Consider the following 19,615-nt stretch of genomic DNA (forward strand, 5'->3'; position numbering starts at 1 on the left):
AGACCTCACACACTCCTGACAGGAAACTGACGCACTGTAAGACCCCACACACATCTGACATGATACAGTCACACTGTGAGACCACACACACCACACAGGGTCCTTACACACTTTGCGACGCCACACACCCGTGGCAGGTTCACAACACACATTAAGATGCCACACTCCCCTGACAGAGTCCTGACACACTGTGAGACCCCACACACTTGACAGGGCCCTGACACACTGTGAGACCCCACACACTCCTGACAGAGCCCTGACACACTGTGAGACACCACACACCTAACAGGGTCCTGACACACTGTGAGACCCCAGAAACCCCAGGGAGCTTCCTAACACACCGTGAGACCCCACACACACCAGACAGGGTCCTGCCACACTGTGACATCCCACACGTCCATGACAGAGTCCTGACACATGGTGAGACCCCACACAACCCTGACAGGAACATGACACACAGTAAGACCCCACACACATCTGATAGGATACAGTCACACTGTGAGACCACACACACCTCACAGTGTCCTTACGCACTTTGAGATGCTACACACCCGTGGCAGGTTCACAACACACATTAAGATGCCACACTCCCCTGACAGGGACATGACACACTGTGAGACCCCACACACCCCTGACAGGTTGCTGACACACTGTGGATCCACACACACCTTATAGGTTCCTGACATACTGTGAGACACCACACACCCCTGACAGGGTACTGACACACTGTGAGACCCCACACACCCCTGACAGGGTACTGACACACTGTGAGACCCCACACACACCTGATAGGTTCCTGACACACTGTGAGACCCCACACACACCCGACAGTGTCCTGTCACACAGTGAGACCCCACACAACCCTGACAGGAACATGACACACAGTAAGACCCCACACACATCTGATAGGATACAGTCACACTGTGAGACCACACACACCTCACAGTGTCCTTACGCACTTTGAGATGCTACACACCCGTGGCAGGTTCACAACACACATTAAGATGCCACACTCCCCTGACAGGGACATGACACACTGTGAGACCCCACACACCCCTGACAGGTTGCTGACACACTGTGGATCCACACACACCTTATAGGTTCCTGACACACTGTGAGACCCCACACACCCCTGACAGGCTCCTGACACAAGGTGAGACCCCACACAACCCTGACAGGAATGGGACACACAGTAAGACCCCGCACACATCTGACAAGATACAGTCACACTCTGAGACCACACACACCACACAGGGTCCTTAGACACTTTGAGACGCCACACACCGGTGGCAGGTTCACAACACACATTAAGATGCCACACTCCCCTGACAGGTTCCTGACACACAGTGAGACACCATAAAAAACTGGCAGTGTCCTGACACAATGTGAAACCCCAGACACGCCTGGCAGTGTCTTGACACACTGCGAGTCCCCACACACCTGACAGGGCCCTGACACACTATGAGACCTCACACACTCCTGACAGGAAACTGACGCACTGTAAGACCCCACACACATCTGACATGATACAGTCACACTGTGAGACCACACACACCACACAGGGTCCTTACACACTTTGCGACGCCACACACCCGTGGCAGGTTCACAACACACATTAAGATGCCACACTCCCCTGACAGAGTCCTGACACACTGTGAGACCCCACACACTTGACAGGGCCCTGACACACTGTGAGACCCCACACACTCCTGACAGAGCCCTGACACACTGTGAGACACCACACACCTAACAGGGTCCTGACACACTGTGAGACCCCAGAAACCCCAGGGAGCTTCCTAACACACCGTGAGACCCCACACACACCAGACAGGGTCCTGCCACACTGTGACATCCCACACGTCCATGACAGAGTCCTGACACATGGTGAGACCCCACACAACCCTGACAGGAACATGACACACAGTAAGACCCCACACACATCTGATAGGATACAGTCACACTGTGAGACCACACACACCTCACAGTGTCCTTACGCACTTTGAGATGCTACACACCCGTGGCAGGTTCACAACACACATTAAGATGCCACACTCCCCTGACAGGGACATGACACACTGTGAGACCCCACACACCCCTGACAGGTTGCTGACACACTGTGGATCCACACACACCTTATAGGTTCCTGACATACTGTGAGACACCACACACCCCTGACAGGGTACTGACACACTGTGAGACCCCACACACCCCTGACAGGGTACTGACACACTGTGAGACCCCACACACACCTGATAGGTTCCTGACACACTGTGAGACCCCACACACACCCGACAGTGTCCTGTCACACAGTGAGACCCCACACAACCCTGACAGGAACATGACACACAGTAAGACCCCACACACATCTGATAGGATACAGTCACACTGTGAGACCACACACACCTCACAGTGTCCTTACGCACTTTGAGATGCTACACACCCGTGGCAGGTTCACAACACACATTAAGATGCCACACTCCCCTGACAGGGACATGACACACTGTGAGACCCCACACACCCCTGACAGGTTGCTGACACACTGTGGATCCACACACACCTTATAGGTTCCTGACACACTGTGAGACCCCACACACCCCTGACAGGCTCCTGACACACTGTGAGACCCCACACACCCCTGACAGGGTACTGACACACTGTGAGACCCCACACACCCCTGATAGGTTCCTGACACACTGTGAGACCCCACACACACCCGACAGTGTCCTGTCACACAGTGAGACCCCACACACCCCTGGCAGGGACCTGACGCACTGTGAGACACCACACACCTCACAGGGTCCTGACACACTTTGAGACGCCACACACCCGTGGCAGGTTCACGACACACATTAAGATGCCACACTCCCCTGAAAGGGTCCTAACACACTGTGAGACCCCACACAAACCTGACGGGTTCTGACACACTGCGAGATGCCACACACACCAGACAGAGTCTTGAGATACTGTGAGATCCCACACTCGATCGGCAGGGTCATAACACGGTGTGAGACCCCACACATCACAAACAGTGTCCCGACACACTGTGAGACTCCACACACAATCCCGATAGGGCCCTGACTCACTGTGAGACCACACACACCCCTGACAGCGTCCTGACACACTGTGAGACCCCATACACCACCGACAGGGTCCTGACACACTGTGAGACCCCACACAGCCCTGACAGGGTCCTGAAACACTGTGAGACCCCACACACCACTGACAGTTTCCTGACACATGGAGAGACCCCACACAGCCCTGACAGGGTCCTGACACACTGTGAGACCCCACACACCACTGACAGGGTCCTGACACATGGTGAGACCCCACACACCCCTGGCAGGTTTCTGACACACTGTGAGACCCCACACACACCTGGCAGGTTCTGGACACACTATAAGACTCCACACTCCCCTGACAGGGACCTGATACACTGTGAGACCCCACACACCCCTGACAGGGTCCTCACACACAGTGAGACACCATAAAACACTGGCAGTGTCCTGACACAAAGGGAGACCCCAGACACGCCTGGCAGTGTCCTGAAACGCTATGAGACCACACACAACTCTCAGAGGCTCCTGAAACACTTTGAGACACCACACACCCCTGACAGCGTCCTGACACACTGTGAGTCCCCACACACACCTGACAGGGTCCTGACACACTGTGATACCCCACACACTCCTGACAGGGTGCCGACACACTGTGAGACCCCACACATCATTGACAGTGTCCTGAAACACTGTGAGATCCCAGACAGCCCTGACAGAGTAAGATACACTTTAAGACACCACACATTCCTGACAGGGTGTTGACAAACTGTGAGAGCACACACACCCCTGACAGGTTCCTGACACATGGTGAGACCCCACACACACCTGACAGGGTCCTGACACACCGTGTGTCCCCACAGACGCCTGACAGGGCCCTGACACACTGTGAGACCCCACACGGTCCTGACAGAGCCCTAACACACTGTGAGACCCCACACGGTCCTGACAGAGTCCTGACACACTGTGAGACCCCACACATACCTGGCAGCTTCCTAACATACCGTGAGACCCCACACACACCTGACAGGGTCCTGACACACTGTGAGATCCCACACGTCCATGACAGAGTCCTGACGCAAGGTGAGACCCCACACAACCCTGACAGGAATGGGACACACAGTAAGACCCCGCACACATCTGACAAGATACAGTCACACTCTGAGACCACACACACCACACAGGGTCCTTAGACACTTTGAGACGCCACACACCCGTGGCAGGTTCACAACACACATTAAGATGCCACACTCCCCTGACAGGTTCCTGACACACAGTGAGACACCATAAAAAACTGGCAGTGTCCTGACACAATGTGAAACCCCAGACACGCCTGGCAGTGTCTTGACACACTGCGAGTCCCCACACACCTGACAGGGCCCTGACACACTATGAGACCTCACACACTCCTGACAGGAAACTGACGCACTGTAAGACCCCACACACATCTGACATGATACAGTCACACTGTGAGACCACACACACCACACAGGGTCCTTACACACTTTGCGACGCCACACACCCGTGGCAGGTTCACAACACACATTAAGATGCCACACTCCCCTGACAGAGTCCTGACACACTGTGAGACCCCACACACTTGACAGGGCCCTGACACACTGTGAGACCCCACACACTCCTGACAGAGCCCTGACACACTGTGAGACACCACACACCTAACAGGGTCCTGACACACTGTGAGACCCCAGAAACCCCAGGGAGCTTCCTAACACACCGTGAGACCCCACACACACCAGACAGGGTCCTGCCACACTGTGACATCCCACACGTCCATGACAGAGTCCTGACACATGGTGAGACCCCACACAACCCTGACAGGAACATGACACACAGTAAGACCCCACACACATCTGATAGGATACAGTCACACTGTGAGACCACACACACCTCACAGTGTCCTTACGCACTTTGAGATGCTACACACCCGTGGCAGGTTCACAACACACATTAAGATGCCACACTCCCCTGACAGGGACATGACACACTGTGAGACCCCACACACCCCTGACAGGTTGCTGACACACTGTGGATCCACACACACCTTATAGGTTCCTGACATACTGTGAGACACCACACACCCCTGACAGGGTACTGACACACTGTGAGACCCCACACACCCCTGACAGGGTACTGACACACTGTGAGACCCCACACACACCTGATAGGTTCCTGACACACTGTGAGACCCCACACACACCCGACAGTGTCCTGTCACACAGTGAGACCCCACACAACCCTGACAGGAACATGACACACAGTAAGACCCCACACACATCTGATAGGATACAGTCACACTGTGAGACCACACACACCTCACAGTGTCCTTACGCACTTTGAGATGCTACACACCCGTGGCAGGTTCACAACACACATTAAGATGCCACACTCCCCTGACAGGGACATGACACACTGTGAGACCCCACACACCCCTGACAGGTTGCTGACACACTGTGGATCCACACACACCTTATAGGTTCCTGACATACTGTGAGACCCCACACACCCCTGACAGGGACCTGACGCACTGTGAGACACCACACACCTCACAGGGTCCTGACACACTTTGAGACGCCACACACCCGTGGCAGGTTCACGACACACATTAAGATGCCACACTCCCCTGAAAGGGTCCTAACACACAGGGAGACACCTTAAAAAACTGGCAGTGTCCTGGCACAATGTGAGACCGCACACATACCTGACAGAGTCCTGACACACTGTGAGACCCCACACACCCCTGACAGGTTCCTGACACACCGTGAGACCCAACAAACCCCTGACAGGTTCCTGACACACTGTGAGACCCCACACAAACCTGACGGGTTCTGACACACTGCGAGATGCCACACACACCAGACAGGGTCTTGAGATACTGTGAGATCCCACACTCGATCGGCAGGGTCATAACACGGTGTGAGACCCCACACATCACAAACAGTGTCCCGACACACTGTGAGACTCCACACACAATCCCGATAGGGCCCTGACTCACTGTGAGACCACACACACCCCTGACAGCGTCCTGACACACTGTGAGACCCCATACACAACCGACAGGGTCCTGACACACTGTGAGACCCCACACAGCCCTGACAGGGTCCTGAAACACTGTGAGACCCCACACACCACTGACAGTTTCCTGACACATGGAGAGTCCCCACACACCCCTGGCAGGTTCCTTACACACTGTGAGACCGCACCCACACCTGACAGGATACAGTCACAGTGTGAGACCCCACACACCTCACAGGATCCTGACACACTATAAGACGCCACACTCCCCTGACAGGGTCCTGACACCCTGAGAGACCCCACACACCACTGACAGGGTCCTGACACATGGTGAGACCCCACACACCCCTGGCAGGTTTCTGACACACTGTGAGACCCCACACACACCTGGCAGGGTCTGGACACACTATAAGACTCCACACTCCCCTGACAGGGACCTGATACACTGTGAGACCCCACACACCCCTGACAGGGTCCTCACACACAGTGAGACACCATAAAACACTGGCAGTGTCCTGACACAAAGGGAGACCCCAGACACGCCTGGCAGTGTCCTGAAACGCTATGAGACCACACACAACTCTCAGAGGCTCCTGAAACACTTTGAGACACCACACACCCCTGACAGCGTCCTGACACACTGTGAGTCCCCACACACACCTGACAGGGTCCTGACACACTGTGATACCCCACACACTTCTGACAGGGTGCCGACACACTGTTAGACCCCACACATCATTGACAGTGTCCTGAAACACTGTGAGATCCCAGACACCCCTGACAGAGTAAGATATACTTTAAGACACCACACACTCCTGACAGGGTGTTGACAAACTGTGAGAGCACACACACCCCTGACAGGTTCCTGACACATGGTGAGACCCCACACAACCCTGACAGGAAACTGACGCACTGTAAGACCCCACACACATATGACATGATACAGTCACACTGTGAGACCACACACACCACACAGGGTCCTTACACACTTTGAGATGCCACACACCTGTGACAGGTTCACAACACACATTAAGATGCCACACTCCCCTGACAGGGTCCTGACACACAGTGAGACACCATAAAAAACTGGCAGTGTCCTGACACAATGTGAGACCCCAGACAAGCCTGGCAGTGTCCTGACACTCCGTGAGACCCCACACACTTGACAGGGCCCTGACACACTGTGAGACCCCACACACTCCTGACAGAGTCCTGACACACTGTGAGACCCCACACACACCTGACAGGGTCCTGACACACCGTGTGTCCCCACAGACGCCTGACAGGGCCCTGACACACTGTGAGACCCCACACGGTCCTGACAGAGCCCTAACACACTGTGAGACCCCACACGGTCCTGACACACTGTGAGACCCCACACACACCTGGCAGCTTCCTAACATACCGTGAGACCCCACACACACCTGACAGGGTCCTGACACACTGTGAGATCCCACACGTCCATGACAGAGTCCTGACACACGGTGAGACCCCACACAACCCTGACAGGAATGGGACACACAGTAAGACCCCGCACACATCTGACAAGATACAGTCACACTCTGAGACCACACACACCACACAGGGTCCTTAGACACTTTGAGACGCCACACACCCGTGGCAGGTTCACAACACACATTAAGATGTCGCACTCCCCTGATAGGGTCCTGACACACTGTGAGACACCATAAAAAACTGGCAGTGTCCTGACACAATGTGAGACCCCGGACACGCCTGGCAGTGTCTTGACACACTGCGAGACCCCACACACCTGACAGGGCCCTGACACACTGTGAGATCCCACACGTCCATGACAGGAACCTGACACACAGTAAGACTCCACACACATCTAACAGGATACAGTCACACTGTGAGACCACACACACCACACAGGGTCCTTACACACTTGAGACGCCACACACCCGTGGCAGCTTCCTAACATACCGTGAGACCCCACACACACCTGACAGGTTCCTGACACACTGTGAGATCCCACACGTCCATGACAGAGTCCTGACACACGGTGAGACCCCACACAACCCTGACAGGAACCGGACACACAATAAGACCCAACACACATCTGACAGGATACAGTCACACTGTGAGACCACATGCACCTCACACTGTCCTTACACACTTTGAGACGCCACACACCCGTGGCAGGTTCACGACACACATTAAGATGCCACACTCCCCTGATAGGGTCCTGACACACTGTGAGACACCATAAAAAACTGGCAGTGTCCTGACACAATGTGAGACCCCAGACACGCCTGGCATTGTCTTGACACACTGCGAGACCCCACACACCTGACAGGGCCCTGACATACTGCGAGACCCCACTCACCTGAAAGGGCCCTGACACACTGTGAGACCCCACACACACCTGACAGGGCCCTGACACACTGTGAGACCCAACACACCCCTGACAGGTTCCTGACACACTGTGAGACCCCACACACCCCTGACAGGGCCCTGACACACTGTGAGACCCCACACACCCCTGACAGGTTCCTGACACACTGTGAGACCCCACACACCCGTGACAGGGTCTTACACTCTGTGAGACCCAACACACCCCTGTCAAGGTCCTGACACCATGTCAGACACCACACACCCGCGACAGGCTCCTGACACACTGTGGACCCACACACACCTTATAGGTTCCTGACACACTGTGAGATCCCGCACACCCCTGACAGGGTCCTGTCACACTGGAGACCACACACCCTTGACCGGTTCCTGACACACTGTGGGATCCCGCACAGCCCTGACAGTTTCCTGACACACTGTGAGATCCCACACACCCCTGACAGGGTCTGACACACTGTGAGACCCGACACACCCCTGTCAAGGTCCTGACACCGTATCAGACCCCATACACCCGTGACAGGGTCCTGTCACACTGTGAGATCCCATACACCCCTGACAGGATATGACACACTGTGAGACCCCACACATTCCTGACAGGATCCTGACACACTGTGAGACCACACACACCCCTGACAGATTACTGACGCATTGTGGACCCACACACACCTTATAGGGTCCTGACACACTGTGAGACTCCACACAGCCCTGACAGGGTCCTGACACACTGTGAGACTCCACACACCCCTGACAGGGTCCTGTCACACTGTGAGATCCCATACCCCCCTGACAGGGTATGACATACTGTGAGACCCCACACACTCCTGACAGGATCCTGACACACTGTGAGACCCCACACACTCCTGACAGGGTCCTGACACACTGTGAGACACCACACACACCTGACAGGGCCCTGACACACTGTGAGACCCCACACGCTACTGACAAGGTGCTGATAGACAGTGAGATGCCACACAACGCTGGCAGGGTCTTGACACAGTGTCACACACCACACCCCTGACAGGGGCATGACACACTGTGAGACCCCACACACCCCTGACAGGTTCCTGACACACTGTGGACCCACACACACCTGACAGGGTCTTGACACACTGTGAGACCCCACACACCCCTGACAGGATCCTGACACACTGTAAGACCCCACACCCCCCTGACAGATTCCTGACGTACTGTGGACCCACACACACCTTATAGGGTCCTGACACACTGTGAGACTCCACACACCCCTGACAGGGTTCTGACACACTGTGAGACTCCACACACCCCTGACAGGGTCCTGTCACACTGTGTACCCACAGACATCTTATAGGTTCCTGACACACTGTGGACCCACACACACCTGACAGGGTCCTGACACACTGTGAGACCCCACACACTCCTGACAGGATCCTGACACACTGTGAGACTCCACACACCCCTGACAGATTCCTGACGCACTGTGGACCCACACACACCTTATAGGGTCCTTTCACACTGTGAGACTCCACACACCCCTGACAGGGTCCTGTCACACTGTGAGATCCCATACACCCCTGACAGGGTATGACACACTGTGAGACCCCACACACCCCTGACAGATTCCTAACGCACTGTGGACCCACACACACCTTATAGGGTCCTGACACACTGTGAGATCCCACACACCCCTGACAGGTTCCTGACACACTGTGAGACCCGACACACTCCTGACAGGTACCGAACACACTTTGAGTTCCAGTCACAGAGTGAGACACCACACACCCATGACAGGTTCCTGACACACTGTGAGACCCGACACACTCCTGACAGGATCCAAACACACTTTGAGTTTCAGTCACAAGTGAGACACCACACACCCATGACAGGATCCGATTAAAAGTTTATTCCATAGAAGAAAATGACAGTTATGACAGTCGTGGGAGATTATTCGGTACAGGACAGTCGTCGGTCAGTAAACTACAAGGGTAATACTGACCTTCACAGCACAGTTAATGTGGAAATGTGATGATCGGATTTTTATCTAGACCAGGCCTCCCTGTCCATTTTGGGGTCTGTTAATCAAATTTACTTTACTGTAGGAATATCCATTGATGAATCCAATTAATGCAATAGCTTTGAGCTAACTCGTGTGTGCTTAAATACTGAGTTCTGAGTTGAGGCATCTAACAGTTTGTCCACTGTCTGTTCCCATGGAAGATGTTCAACAGAAACACAAGGAGACTCTGCGGGCACAAACTGAAACACTGAGAGTGAACACCATCCTGATGAGGGAGAAGGTGAAGGTTTTCCAGCTGGTTGATCGATACGCTGAGCTCACGGTCATTTCTACTGTTCGAGATTGGAAACTGGTGGAACATGAGCTGCTGGCAAGAGGCAGAGACCACGAGGAGTGGAGAGAGAAACATCTCCGCGGAGAGCTGGAAAAACTCCGGACTGATCAGTTATTCCAGAGCAGGTTTTCCCAAAGTTACTCCACATCTGGGAGTTCGGCAGCAGTGGCTGGAGTCCCGGGAATCGGGAAAACAACAATGGTTCAAAAGATTGTTTATGACTGGGCCACGGGGAAAATATACCAAGAATTCCAGTTTGTCTTCAGTTTCAAATTACGGGTTTTAAACTCCATTAACAACAGAATAAACCTGAGGGAACTGATTCTGGATCAGTATCCTTATTTTGGGAATTTACTGAGAGAGGTCTGGAAGAACCCAGAGGGATTGCTGTTTATATTCGATGGTTTGGATGAGTTCAAACACAAAATCGATTTTGCTGACAGTCGGAGAGACACAGAACTCAAGCACCAGTGCCCAGATCCCGAGTGGCAGTGTGAAGTGTCTGACATTGTGTACAGTTTAATCCAGGGCAAGCTGCTCCCAGGGTGTTCAGTGCTGGTGACCACCCGCCCCACTGCGTTACATTTATTAGAAAACGCTCAGATCGGTATCCAGGCTGAAATCCTGGGATTTTCTGGTGAGGAACGGAAGAAATACTTCATCAGACATTTTGAAGATCAGACGGTGGCAGAAGCTGTTTTCAAACACGTGAAAGAGAACGAGATCCTATACACCATGAGCTACAACCCCTCCTACTGCTGGATCCTCGCTCTGGCACTGGGCCCCTTCTTCACACAAAGAGTCAGGGACCCACAGCGAGTTCCCAAGACCATCACCCAACTGTACTCCTACTATATTTACAACATCCTGAAAAACCACGGCCGTGAGATTGAGAACCCCCGTGATGTGTTACTCCGGGTTGGTCAGATGGCCTTCAGAGGAGTGTCCGAGAGGAAGATTGTGTTTACAGATGGAGATTTGATCAACTACAATCTGCAGCCTTCCCAGTTCCTGTCCGGGTTCCTGATGGAGGTTTTGGAGAGAGAGGATTCTGCCCGGAGCGTGGTGTGCACATTCCCACACATCACCATCCAAGAGTTTGTAGCTGCAATTGCACAATTCCTGATCCCAGATGGCAGAGATATTACGAAACTTCTCACTGAAGCCCACAACACGACAGATGGGCGATTTGAGGTATTTCTCCATTTTGTTGCTGGGCTCTCCAACCCAATGACAACTCGGGGCCTGGAGGAGTTTCTGGGTCCATTTCCTCATCAAACAACCTGCCGGGTGATTGACTGGGTGAAGGAGGAGGTTGAACGCCAGAATGGAAACACGAGGAGTGAAGCTGGTAAAAGGAGCCTCCTGAACACATTGCACTACCTGTTCGAGTCTCAGAATCGTGGACTGGCTCAGGTCGCACTGGGATCTGTGAAAACACTTTCATTCAGTGGAATTACACTGACCCCGATTGACTGCGCGGTCCTGTCTCATGTCATCGGACTCTGTGATACAATAAAATACATCGACCTGGAGAACTGCCACATTCAGTATGACGGAATACAGCGGCTGGGATCCGGGCTGCAGAAGTGCCAGGAGTTGGGGTAACTTGATTTATCTCTCACTCTGAACTGTGAAACTGTCTCATTGTGTTGTTTCAATGTAAAGGGATTCGGTAAATTTGTAGTAAATCAGATTGTGAAGAATTGTGACAAATCCCCACGGGGTCAGTCAGTAATTCCCGAAGGACGGGAGGGTTCTGTGTTTACTTGTGAAGGGATGTTGGAGACTTCATCAGATCAGTGAACAACGGCCATTGGTTTAATGGTAGTAAATCACAGGAATGGCCGTGTTTCTCGGTGCCTGTGACACGTCCATTGACAATGTTCCTTCTCACTGTTACTGACACCCAGACCGACACTGACTGCAGCAGGTGGGTCAGAGATTCACACCCCCTTCCCGTGTGAGGGACAAGAGACGATCAGCAGACTATCCCTGTGAGAAGGAAAGAAATACCATTGTGAGATTGTCCTCCCACGGCCATTCCCCGTGTGAGACTTTGCTCACTTCCAGATACGCAAAGAGCGAGGGCGCATCTCCTCTGGGGCTCTGTTCAGACCCAACACACACGTACAAAAAATTTCTGCATCCTCTCGTCTTGTAGGATTATCATTTACCCTTGGAATCCTCCTATGGGACATCTCATCCCAAACTCCCTTCCATTCTTTGGAATCTCGCCACCATCCCCATTCCTCCTGTGGGCTCTCTATTACTCTTTACTCATCATCCTGTGGGATCTTTTCCACACAACCCCCCCCCTTCCTGTGAGATCTTTCCTCCCCATCCCTCTTCCTCCTGTGAGATCTCTCTTCCCCATCCCTCTTCCACCTGTGAGATCTCTCTTCCCCATCCCCCTTCCTCCTGTGAGATCTTTCCTCCCCATCCCTCTTCCACCTGTGAGATCTTTCTTCCCCATCCCTCTTCCTCCTGTGAGATCTCTCTTCCCCATCCCGCTTCCTCCTGTGAGATCTCTCTTCCCCATCCCCCTTCCTCCTGTGAGATCTCTCTTCCACATCTCCCTTCCTCATGTGGCATCTCACTTCTCCATACCCTTTCCTCCTGTGGGATCTCTCTCCCCCATTGACTTCTTCCTGTCAGATCTCTCTTTGGCATGCTCCACTGTCCTGTGCAATTTCTCTTCCCCAACCTCCTTCTTCCTGTGAGATTTCTCTTCCCAATCCCACATCCTCCTGTGGGACCTCTCTACTACATATCTGCTCCTCCTGGCTGATCTCTCAACCACTTCCCCCTTCATCCTGTTTAAACCCTCTCTCTCCTTCCCCCTTCCTCCTGTGGGATCTCTCTTCCCCATCCCCCTTCCTCCTGTGGGATCTTTCTTCCCCATCCCCCTTCCTCCTGTGGGATCTCTCTTCCCCGTCCCTCTTACTCCTGTGGAATCACTCTTCCACATGCCCCTTCCTCCTGTGGGATCTCTCTTCCCCATCCCACTTCCTTCGCTGGGCTCCCTTTTCCCTATCCCCCTTCCTCCCGTGGGATCTCTCTTCCCCATCCCCTTTCGTCCTGTGGGATCTCTCCTCCCCATCCCACGCCACCTATGAGATCTCTGTTCCTCATCACCCTTCTTCCTATGCGATCTCTGATCCCCATCCCCCTTTTTCCTGTGGGATCACTGTTCCCCATACCCCTTGTTCCTGTGGGATCTCTGTTCCAAATCCCCCTTGTTCCTGTAGGATCTCACCCCACATCCCCCTTCCTCCAGTGGTATCTCTCTCTCCCATCCCGCTTCTTCCTTTGGGATCTAAGTCACGCATCACCCTTCCTCCTGTGGGATCTCTCTTCCCCATCCGCCTTCCTCCTGTGGGTTCTCTGTTCCCAATCCCTCTTCCTCCTGAGGGATCTCTCTTCCCCATCCCCCCTCCTCAAGTGGGATCGTTCTCCCCCATCCCCCTTACTCCATTGGGATCTCTCTTTCCCATCCCCCTTCCTCCTGTGGGATCTCTCTTCCCCATCCCCCTTCCTCCTGTGGGATCTGTCTTCTCCATCCCCCTTCCTCCTGTGGGATCTGTCTTCCCCTTCTCCCTTCCTCCTGTGGGATTACTCTTCCCCATCCCCCTTCCTCCTGTGAGATCTCTCCCCCCCCATCCCCCTACCTCCTGTGGGATCTCTCTTCCACATCTCCCGTCCTCATGTGGGATCCCTCTTCTCCATACCCTTTCCTCCTGTGGGATCTCTCTTCCCCATCCCCCTTCCTCCGGTGGGATCTCTCTTCCTCATCCCCCTTCCTCCTGTGAGATCTCTCCCCCCCCCCATCCCCCTACCTCCTGTGGGATCTCTCTTCTCCATTGACTTCTTCCTGTCAGATCTCTCTTTGGCATGCTCCATTGTCCTGTGCAATTTCTCTTCCCCAACCCCCTTCTTCCTGTGAGATTTCTCTTCCCAATCCCACATCCTCCTGTGGGATCTCTCTTCCACATCTCTGCCCCTCCTGGCTGATCTCTCAACCGTTTCCCCCTTCATCCTGTTTAATCCCTCTCTCTCGTTCCCCCTTCCTCCTGTGGGATCTCTCTTCCCCATCCCCCTTCCTCCTGTGGGATCTTTTTTCCCCATCCCCCTTCCTCCTGTGGGATCTCTCTTCCCCGTCCCCCTTACTCCTGTGGGATCACTCTTCCACATGCCCCTTCCTCCTGTGGGATCTCTCTTCCCCATCCCACTTCCTTCGCTGTGCTCCCTTATCCCTTTCCCTCTTCCTCCGGTGGGATCTCTCTTCCCCATCCCCTTTCATCCTGTGGGATCTCTCCTCCCCATCCCTCGCCACCTATGAGATCTCTGTTCCTCATCACCCTTCTTCCTGTGCGATCTCTGATCCCCATCCCCCTTTTTCCTGTGGGATCACTGTTCCCCATACCGCTTGTTCCTGTGGGATCTCTGTTCCCAAACCCCTTGTTCCTGTAGGATATCACCCCACATCCCCCTTCCTCCAGTGGTAACTCTCTCTCCCATCCCGCTTCTTCCTTTGGGATCTAAGTCACGCATTACCCTTCCTCCTGTGGGATCTCTCTAACCCATCCGCCTTCCTCCTGAGGGTTCTCTGTTACCAATCCCCCTTTCTCCTGAGGGAGCTCCCTTCCCCATCCCCCCTCCTCCAGTGGGATCGTTCTCCCCCATCCCCTTACTCCATTGGGATCTCTCTTCCCCATCCCCTTCCCTCCTGTGGGATCACTCTTCCCCATCCCCCTTCCTCCTGTGGGATCTCTCTTCCCCATCCCCTTTCCTCCTGTGGGATCTGTATTCCCCAACCCACGCCACCTATGAGATCTCTGTTCCTCATCCCCCTTCTTCCTGTTCGATCTTTGATCCCCATCCCCCTTTTTCCTGTGGTATCACTGTTCCCCATACCGCTTGTTCCTGTGGGATCTGTTCCCAATCCCCCTTGTTCCTGTAGGATTTCACCCCACATCCCCCTTCCTCCAGTGGTATCTCTCACTCCCATCCCGCTTCTTCCTTTGGGATCTAAGTCATGCATCACACTACCTCCTGTGGGATCTCTCTTCCCCATCCCCCTTCCTCCTGAGGGTTCTCTGTTCCCAATTCCCCTTCCTCCTGAGGGATCTACCTTCCCCATCCCCCCTCCTCCAGTGGGATCGTTCTCCCCCATCCGCCTACTCCATTGGGATCTCTCTTTCCCATCCCCCCTTCCACCTGTGGGATCTCTCTTCCCCATCCCTCTTCCTCCTGTGCGATCTCTGTTCCCCAACCCCCTTCTTCCTGTGGGATCTCTCTTTCCCATCCCGCTTCCTACTTTGGGATCTCTCTTTCCCAACCCCCTTCTTCCTGTGGGATCTCTGTTCCCAAACCCCCTTCCGCCTGTAGGATCTCATCCCCATCCCCCTTTCTCATGTGGGATCTCTGTTCCCCAACCCCCTTCCTCCATTGGGATCTCTCTTCCCCATCCCCTTCCCTCCTGTGGGATCTCTCTTCCCCATCCCCCTTCCTCCTGAGGGTTCTCGGTTCCCAATCCCCCTTCCTCCTGAGGGATCTACCTTCCCCATCCCCCCTCCTCCAGTGGGATCGTTCTCCCCCATCCCCCTACTCCATTGGGATCTCTCTTCCCCATCCCTCTTCCTCCTGTGAGATCTCTGTTCCCCAACCCCCTTCTTCCTGTGGGATCTCTCTTTCCCATCCCGCTTCCTCCTTTGGGATCTCTCTTTCCCAACCCCCTTCTTCCTGTGGGATCTCTGTTCCCAAACCCCCTTCCTCCTGTAGGATCTCATCCCCATCCCCCTTTCTCATGTGGGATCTCTGTTCCCCATCCCTCTTCCACATGTGAGATCTCTGTTCCCCAACCCATTTCTTCCTGTGGGATCTCTGTTCCCAATCCCCCTTCCTCCTGTAGGATCTCATCCTCATCCCCCTTCCTCATGTGGGATCTCTCTTCCCCATCCCTCTTCCTCCTGTGAGATCTCTGTTCCCCAACCCCCTTCTTCCTGTGGGAGCTCTCTTTCCCATCCCCCTTCCTCCTTTGGGATCTCTCTTTCCCAACCCCCTTCTTCCTGTGGGATCTCTGTTCCCAATCCCCCTTCCTCCTGTAGGATCTCTTCCCCATCCCCCTTGCTCCTGTGGTATCGCTCTTCTGCATCCCCCATCCTCCAGTGGTATCTCTCTCTCCCATCCCCCTTCTTCCTTTGGGATCTCTGTCACGCATCACCCTTCCTCCTGTGGGATCTATCTTCCCCATCCCCCTTCTTCCTGTGCCTTCTCTTTTCCCAATCCCCATTCCTCCTGTGGGATCGCTCTTCCCCGTCCCCCTTCCTTCTGTGGTATCTCTCTTCCCCATCCCCCCCTACTGTGGGATCTCTCTGCCCCATCCCCCATCCTCCTGTGGGATCTCTTTTCCCCATCCCCCTTCCTCCTGCGGGATCCCTCTTCCCCATCCCCCTTCCTCCTGTGGGATCTTTCTTCCCCATCCCCCTTCCTCCTGTGGGATCTCTCTTCCCCGTCCCTCTTACTCCAGTGGAATCACTCTTCCACATGCCCCTTCCTCCTGTGGGATCTCTCTTCCCCATCCCACTTCCTTCGCTGGGCTCCCTTTTCCCTATCCCCCTTCCTCCCGTGGGATCTCTCTTCCCCATCCCCTTTCGTCCTGTGGGATCTCTCCTCCCCATCCCACGCCACCTATGAGATCTCTGTTCCTCATCACCCTTCTTCCTGTGCGATCTCTGATCCCCATCCCCCTTTTTCCTGTGGGATCACTGTTCCCCATACCCCTTGTTCCTGTGGGATCTCTGTTCCAAATCCCCCTTGTTCCTGTAGGATCTCACCCCACATCCCCCTTCCTCCAGTGGTATCTCTCTCTCCCATCCCGCTTCTTCCTTTGGGATCTAAGTCATGCATCACCCTTCCTCCTGTGGGATCTCTCTTCCCCATCCGCCTTCCTCCTGTGGGTTCTCTGTTCCCAATCCCTCTTCCTCCTGAGGGATCTCACTTCCCCATCCCCCCTCCTCAAGTGGGATCGTTCTCCCCCATCCCCCTTACTCCATCGGGATCTCTCTTTCCCATCCCCCTTCCTCCTGTGGGATCTCTCTTCCCCATCCCCCTTCCTCCTGTGGGATCTGTCTTCCCCATCCCCCTTCCTCCTGTGGGATCTGTATTCCCCTTCTCCCTTCCTCCGGTGGGATTACTCTTCCCCATCCCCCTTCCTCCTGTGAGATCTCTCCCCCCCCCCCATCCCCCTACCTCCTGTGGGATCTCTCTTCCACATCTCCCGTCCTCATGTGGGATCCCTCTTCTCCATACCCTTTCCTCCTGTGGGATCTCTCTTCCCCATCCCCCTTCCTCCGGTGGGAGCTCTCTTTCCCATCCCCCTTCCTCCTTTGGGATCTCTCTTTCCCAACCCCCTTCTTCCTGTGGGATCTCTGTTCCCAATCCCCCTTCCTCCTGTAGGATCTCTTCCCCATCCCCCTTGCTCCTGTGGTATCGCTCTTCTGCATCCCCCATCCTCCAGTGGTATCTCTCTCTCCCATCCCCCTTCTTCCTTTGGGATCTCTGTCACGCATCACCCTTCCTCCTGTGGGATCTATCTTCCCCATCCCCCTTCTTCCTGTGCCTTCTCTTTTCCCAATCCCCATTCCTACTGTGGGATCGCTCTTCCCCGTCCCCCTTCCTCCTGTTGTATCTCTATCTCCCATCCTCCTTCTTCCATTGGGATCTCTCTTCCCTATCCCCTTTCCTTCTGTGGCATCTCTCTTCCGCATCCCCCTTCCTCCTGTGGGATCCCTCTTTCCCATCCTCCTTCGTCCTGTGGTATCTCTCTGCCCCATCCACCTTCGTCCTGTGGGATCCCTCTTCCCCATTCCTCCTCCTCCTGTGGTATCTCTCTTCCCCATTCCCCCTCCTCCTGTGGTATCTCTCTTCCCCATCCCCCCCTCCTGTGGTATCTCTCTGCCCCATCCCCCATCCTCGTGTGGGATCTCTTTTCCCCATCCCCCTTCCTCCTGCGGGATCCCTCTTCCCCATCCCCCTTCCTCCTGTTGGATCCCTCTTCCCCATTCCCCTTCCTCCTGTGGGATCTCCCTTCCCCATCCCAATACCTCCAGTGGGATCTCTGTTCCCCATCCCCCTTCCTTCGTTGGTATATCTCTTTCCCATCCTCCTTACTCCATTGCGATCTCTCTTTCCCAACGCCCTTCCTCCTGTGGTACCTCGCTTTCCCATCCCGCTTCCTCCTGTGGGATCTCAGTTTCGCATCCCCCTTCCTCCTTTGGAATCTCTCTATCCCATCCCCCTTTTTCCTGTGGGATCTCTGTTCCCCATCCCCCTTGTTCCTGTGGGATCTCTGTTCCCAATCCCCCTTGTTCCTGTAGGAACTCTCCCCCATCCCCTTTCCTCCTGTGGTATCTCTCTCTCCCATCCCCCTTCTTACTTTGGCATCTAAGTCACGCATCACCCTTCCTCCTGTCGGATCTCTCTTCCCCATCCCTCTTCCTCCTGTGAGATCTCTGTTCCCAAACCTCCTTCTTCCTGTGGGATCTCTGTTCCCCATCCCCCTTCCTCCTGTGGGATCTCACTTTCCCATCCCCCTTCCTCGTGTGGGATCTCTCTTCCCTATCCCCCTCTCCTGTGGGCTCGTTTTTTCATATCCCCCTTCCTCCTGTGGGATCTCTCTTCCCCATCCCTCTTCCTCCTTGATATCTCTGTTCCCCAACCCCCATCTTCATGTGGGATCTCTGTTCCCAATCCGCCTTTTTCCTGTGGGATGTCTGTACCGATTCCCCCTTCCTCCTATAGGATCTCTTCCTCATCCCTCTTCCT

General features: G+C 54.4%; 2 protein-coding genes across 2 annotated transcripts in view; one reads left to right on the forward strand and one right to left on the reverse strand.

The window, feature by feature from the left end:
* LOC140721129 (NACHT, LRR and PYD domains-containing protein 3-like) overlaps positions 1-19,615 on the reverse strand; it is a 752,838-nt gene that overhangs the window by 263,641 nt on the left and 469,582 nt on the right. The gene's annotated exons all lie outside the window — the stretch shown is intronic.
* The window catches only part of LOC140721090 (uncharacterized), a 183,558-nt gene that overhangs the window by 108,436 nt on the left and 55,507 nt on the right, over positions 1-19,615 (forward strand). The window contains exon 4 of the mRNA XM_073035955.1: positions 10,653-11,040. Coding sequence (XP_072892056.1) covers positions 10,653-11,040 — 388 coding nt within the window. The remainder of the gene's footprint in view (positions 1-10,652; positions 11,041-19,615) is intronic.

Source organism: Hemitrygon akajei, unplaced genomic scaffold (genome assembly GCF_048418815.1).
Source record: "Hemitrygon akajei unplaced genomic scaffold, sHemAka1.3 Scf000050, whole genome shotgun sequence".
In the NCBI taxonomy this organism is placed as follows: domain Eukaryota; kingdom Metazoa; phylum Chordata; class Chondrichthyes; order Myliobatiformes; family Dasyatidae; genus Hemitrygon; species Hemitrygon akajei.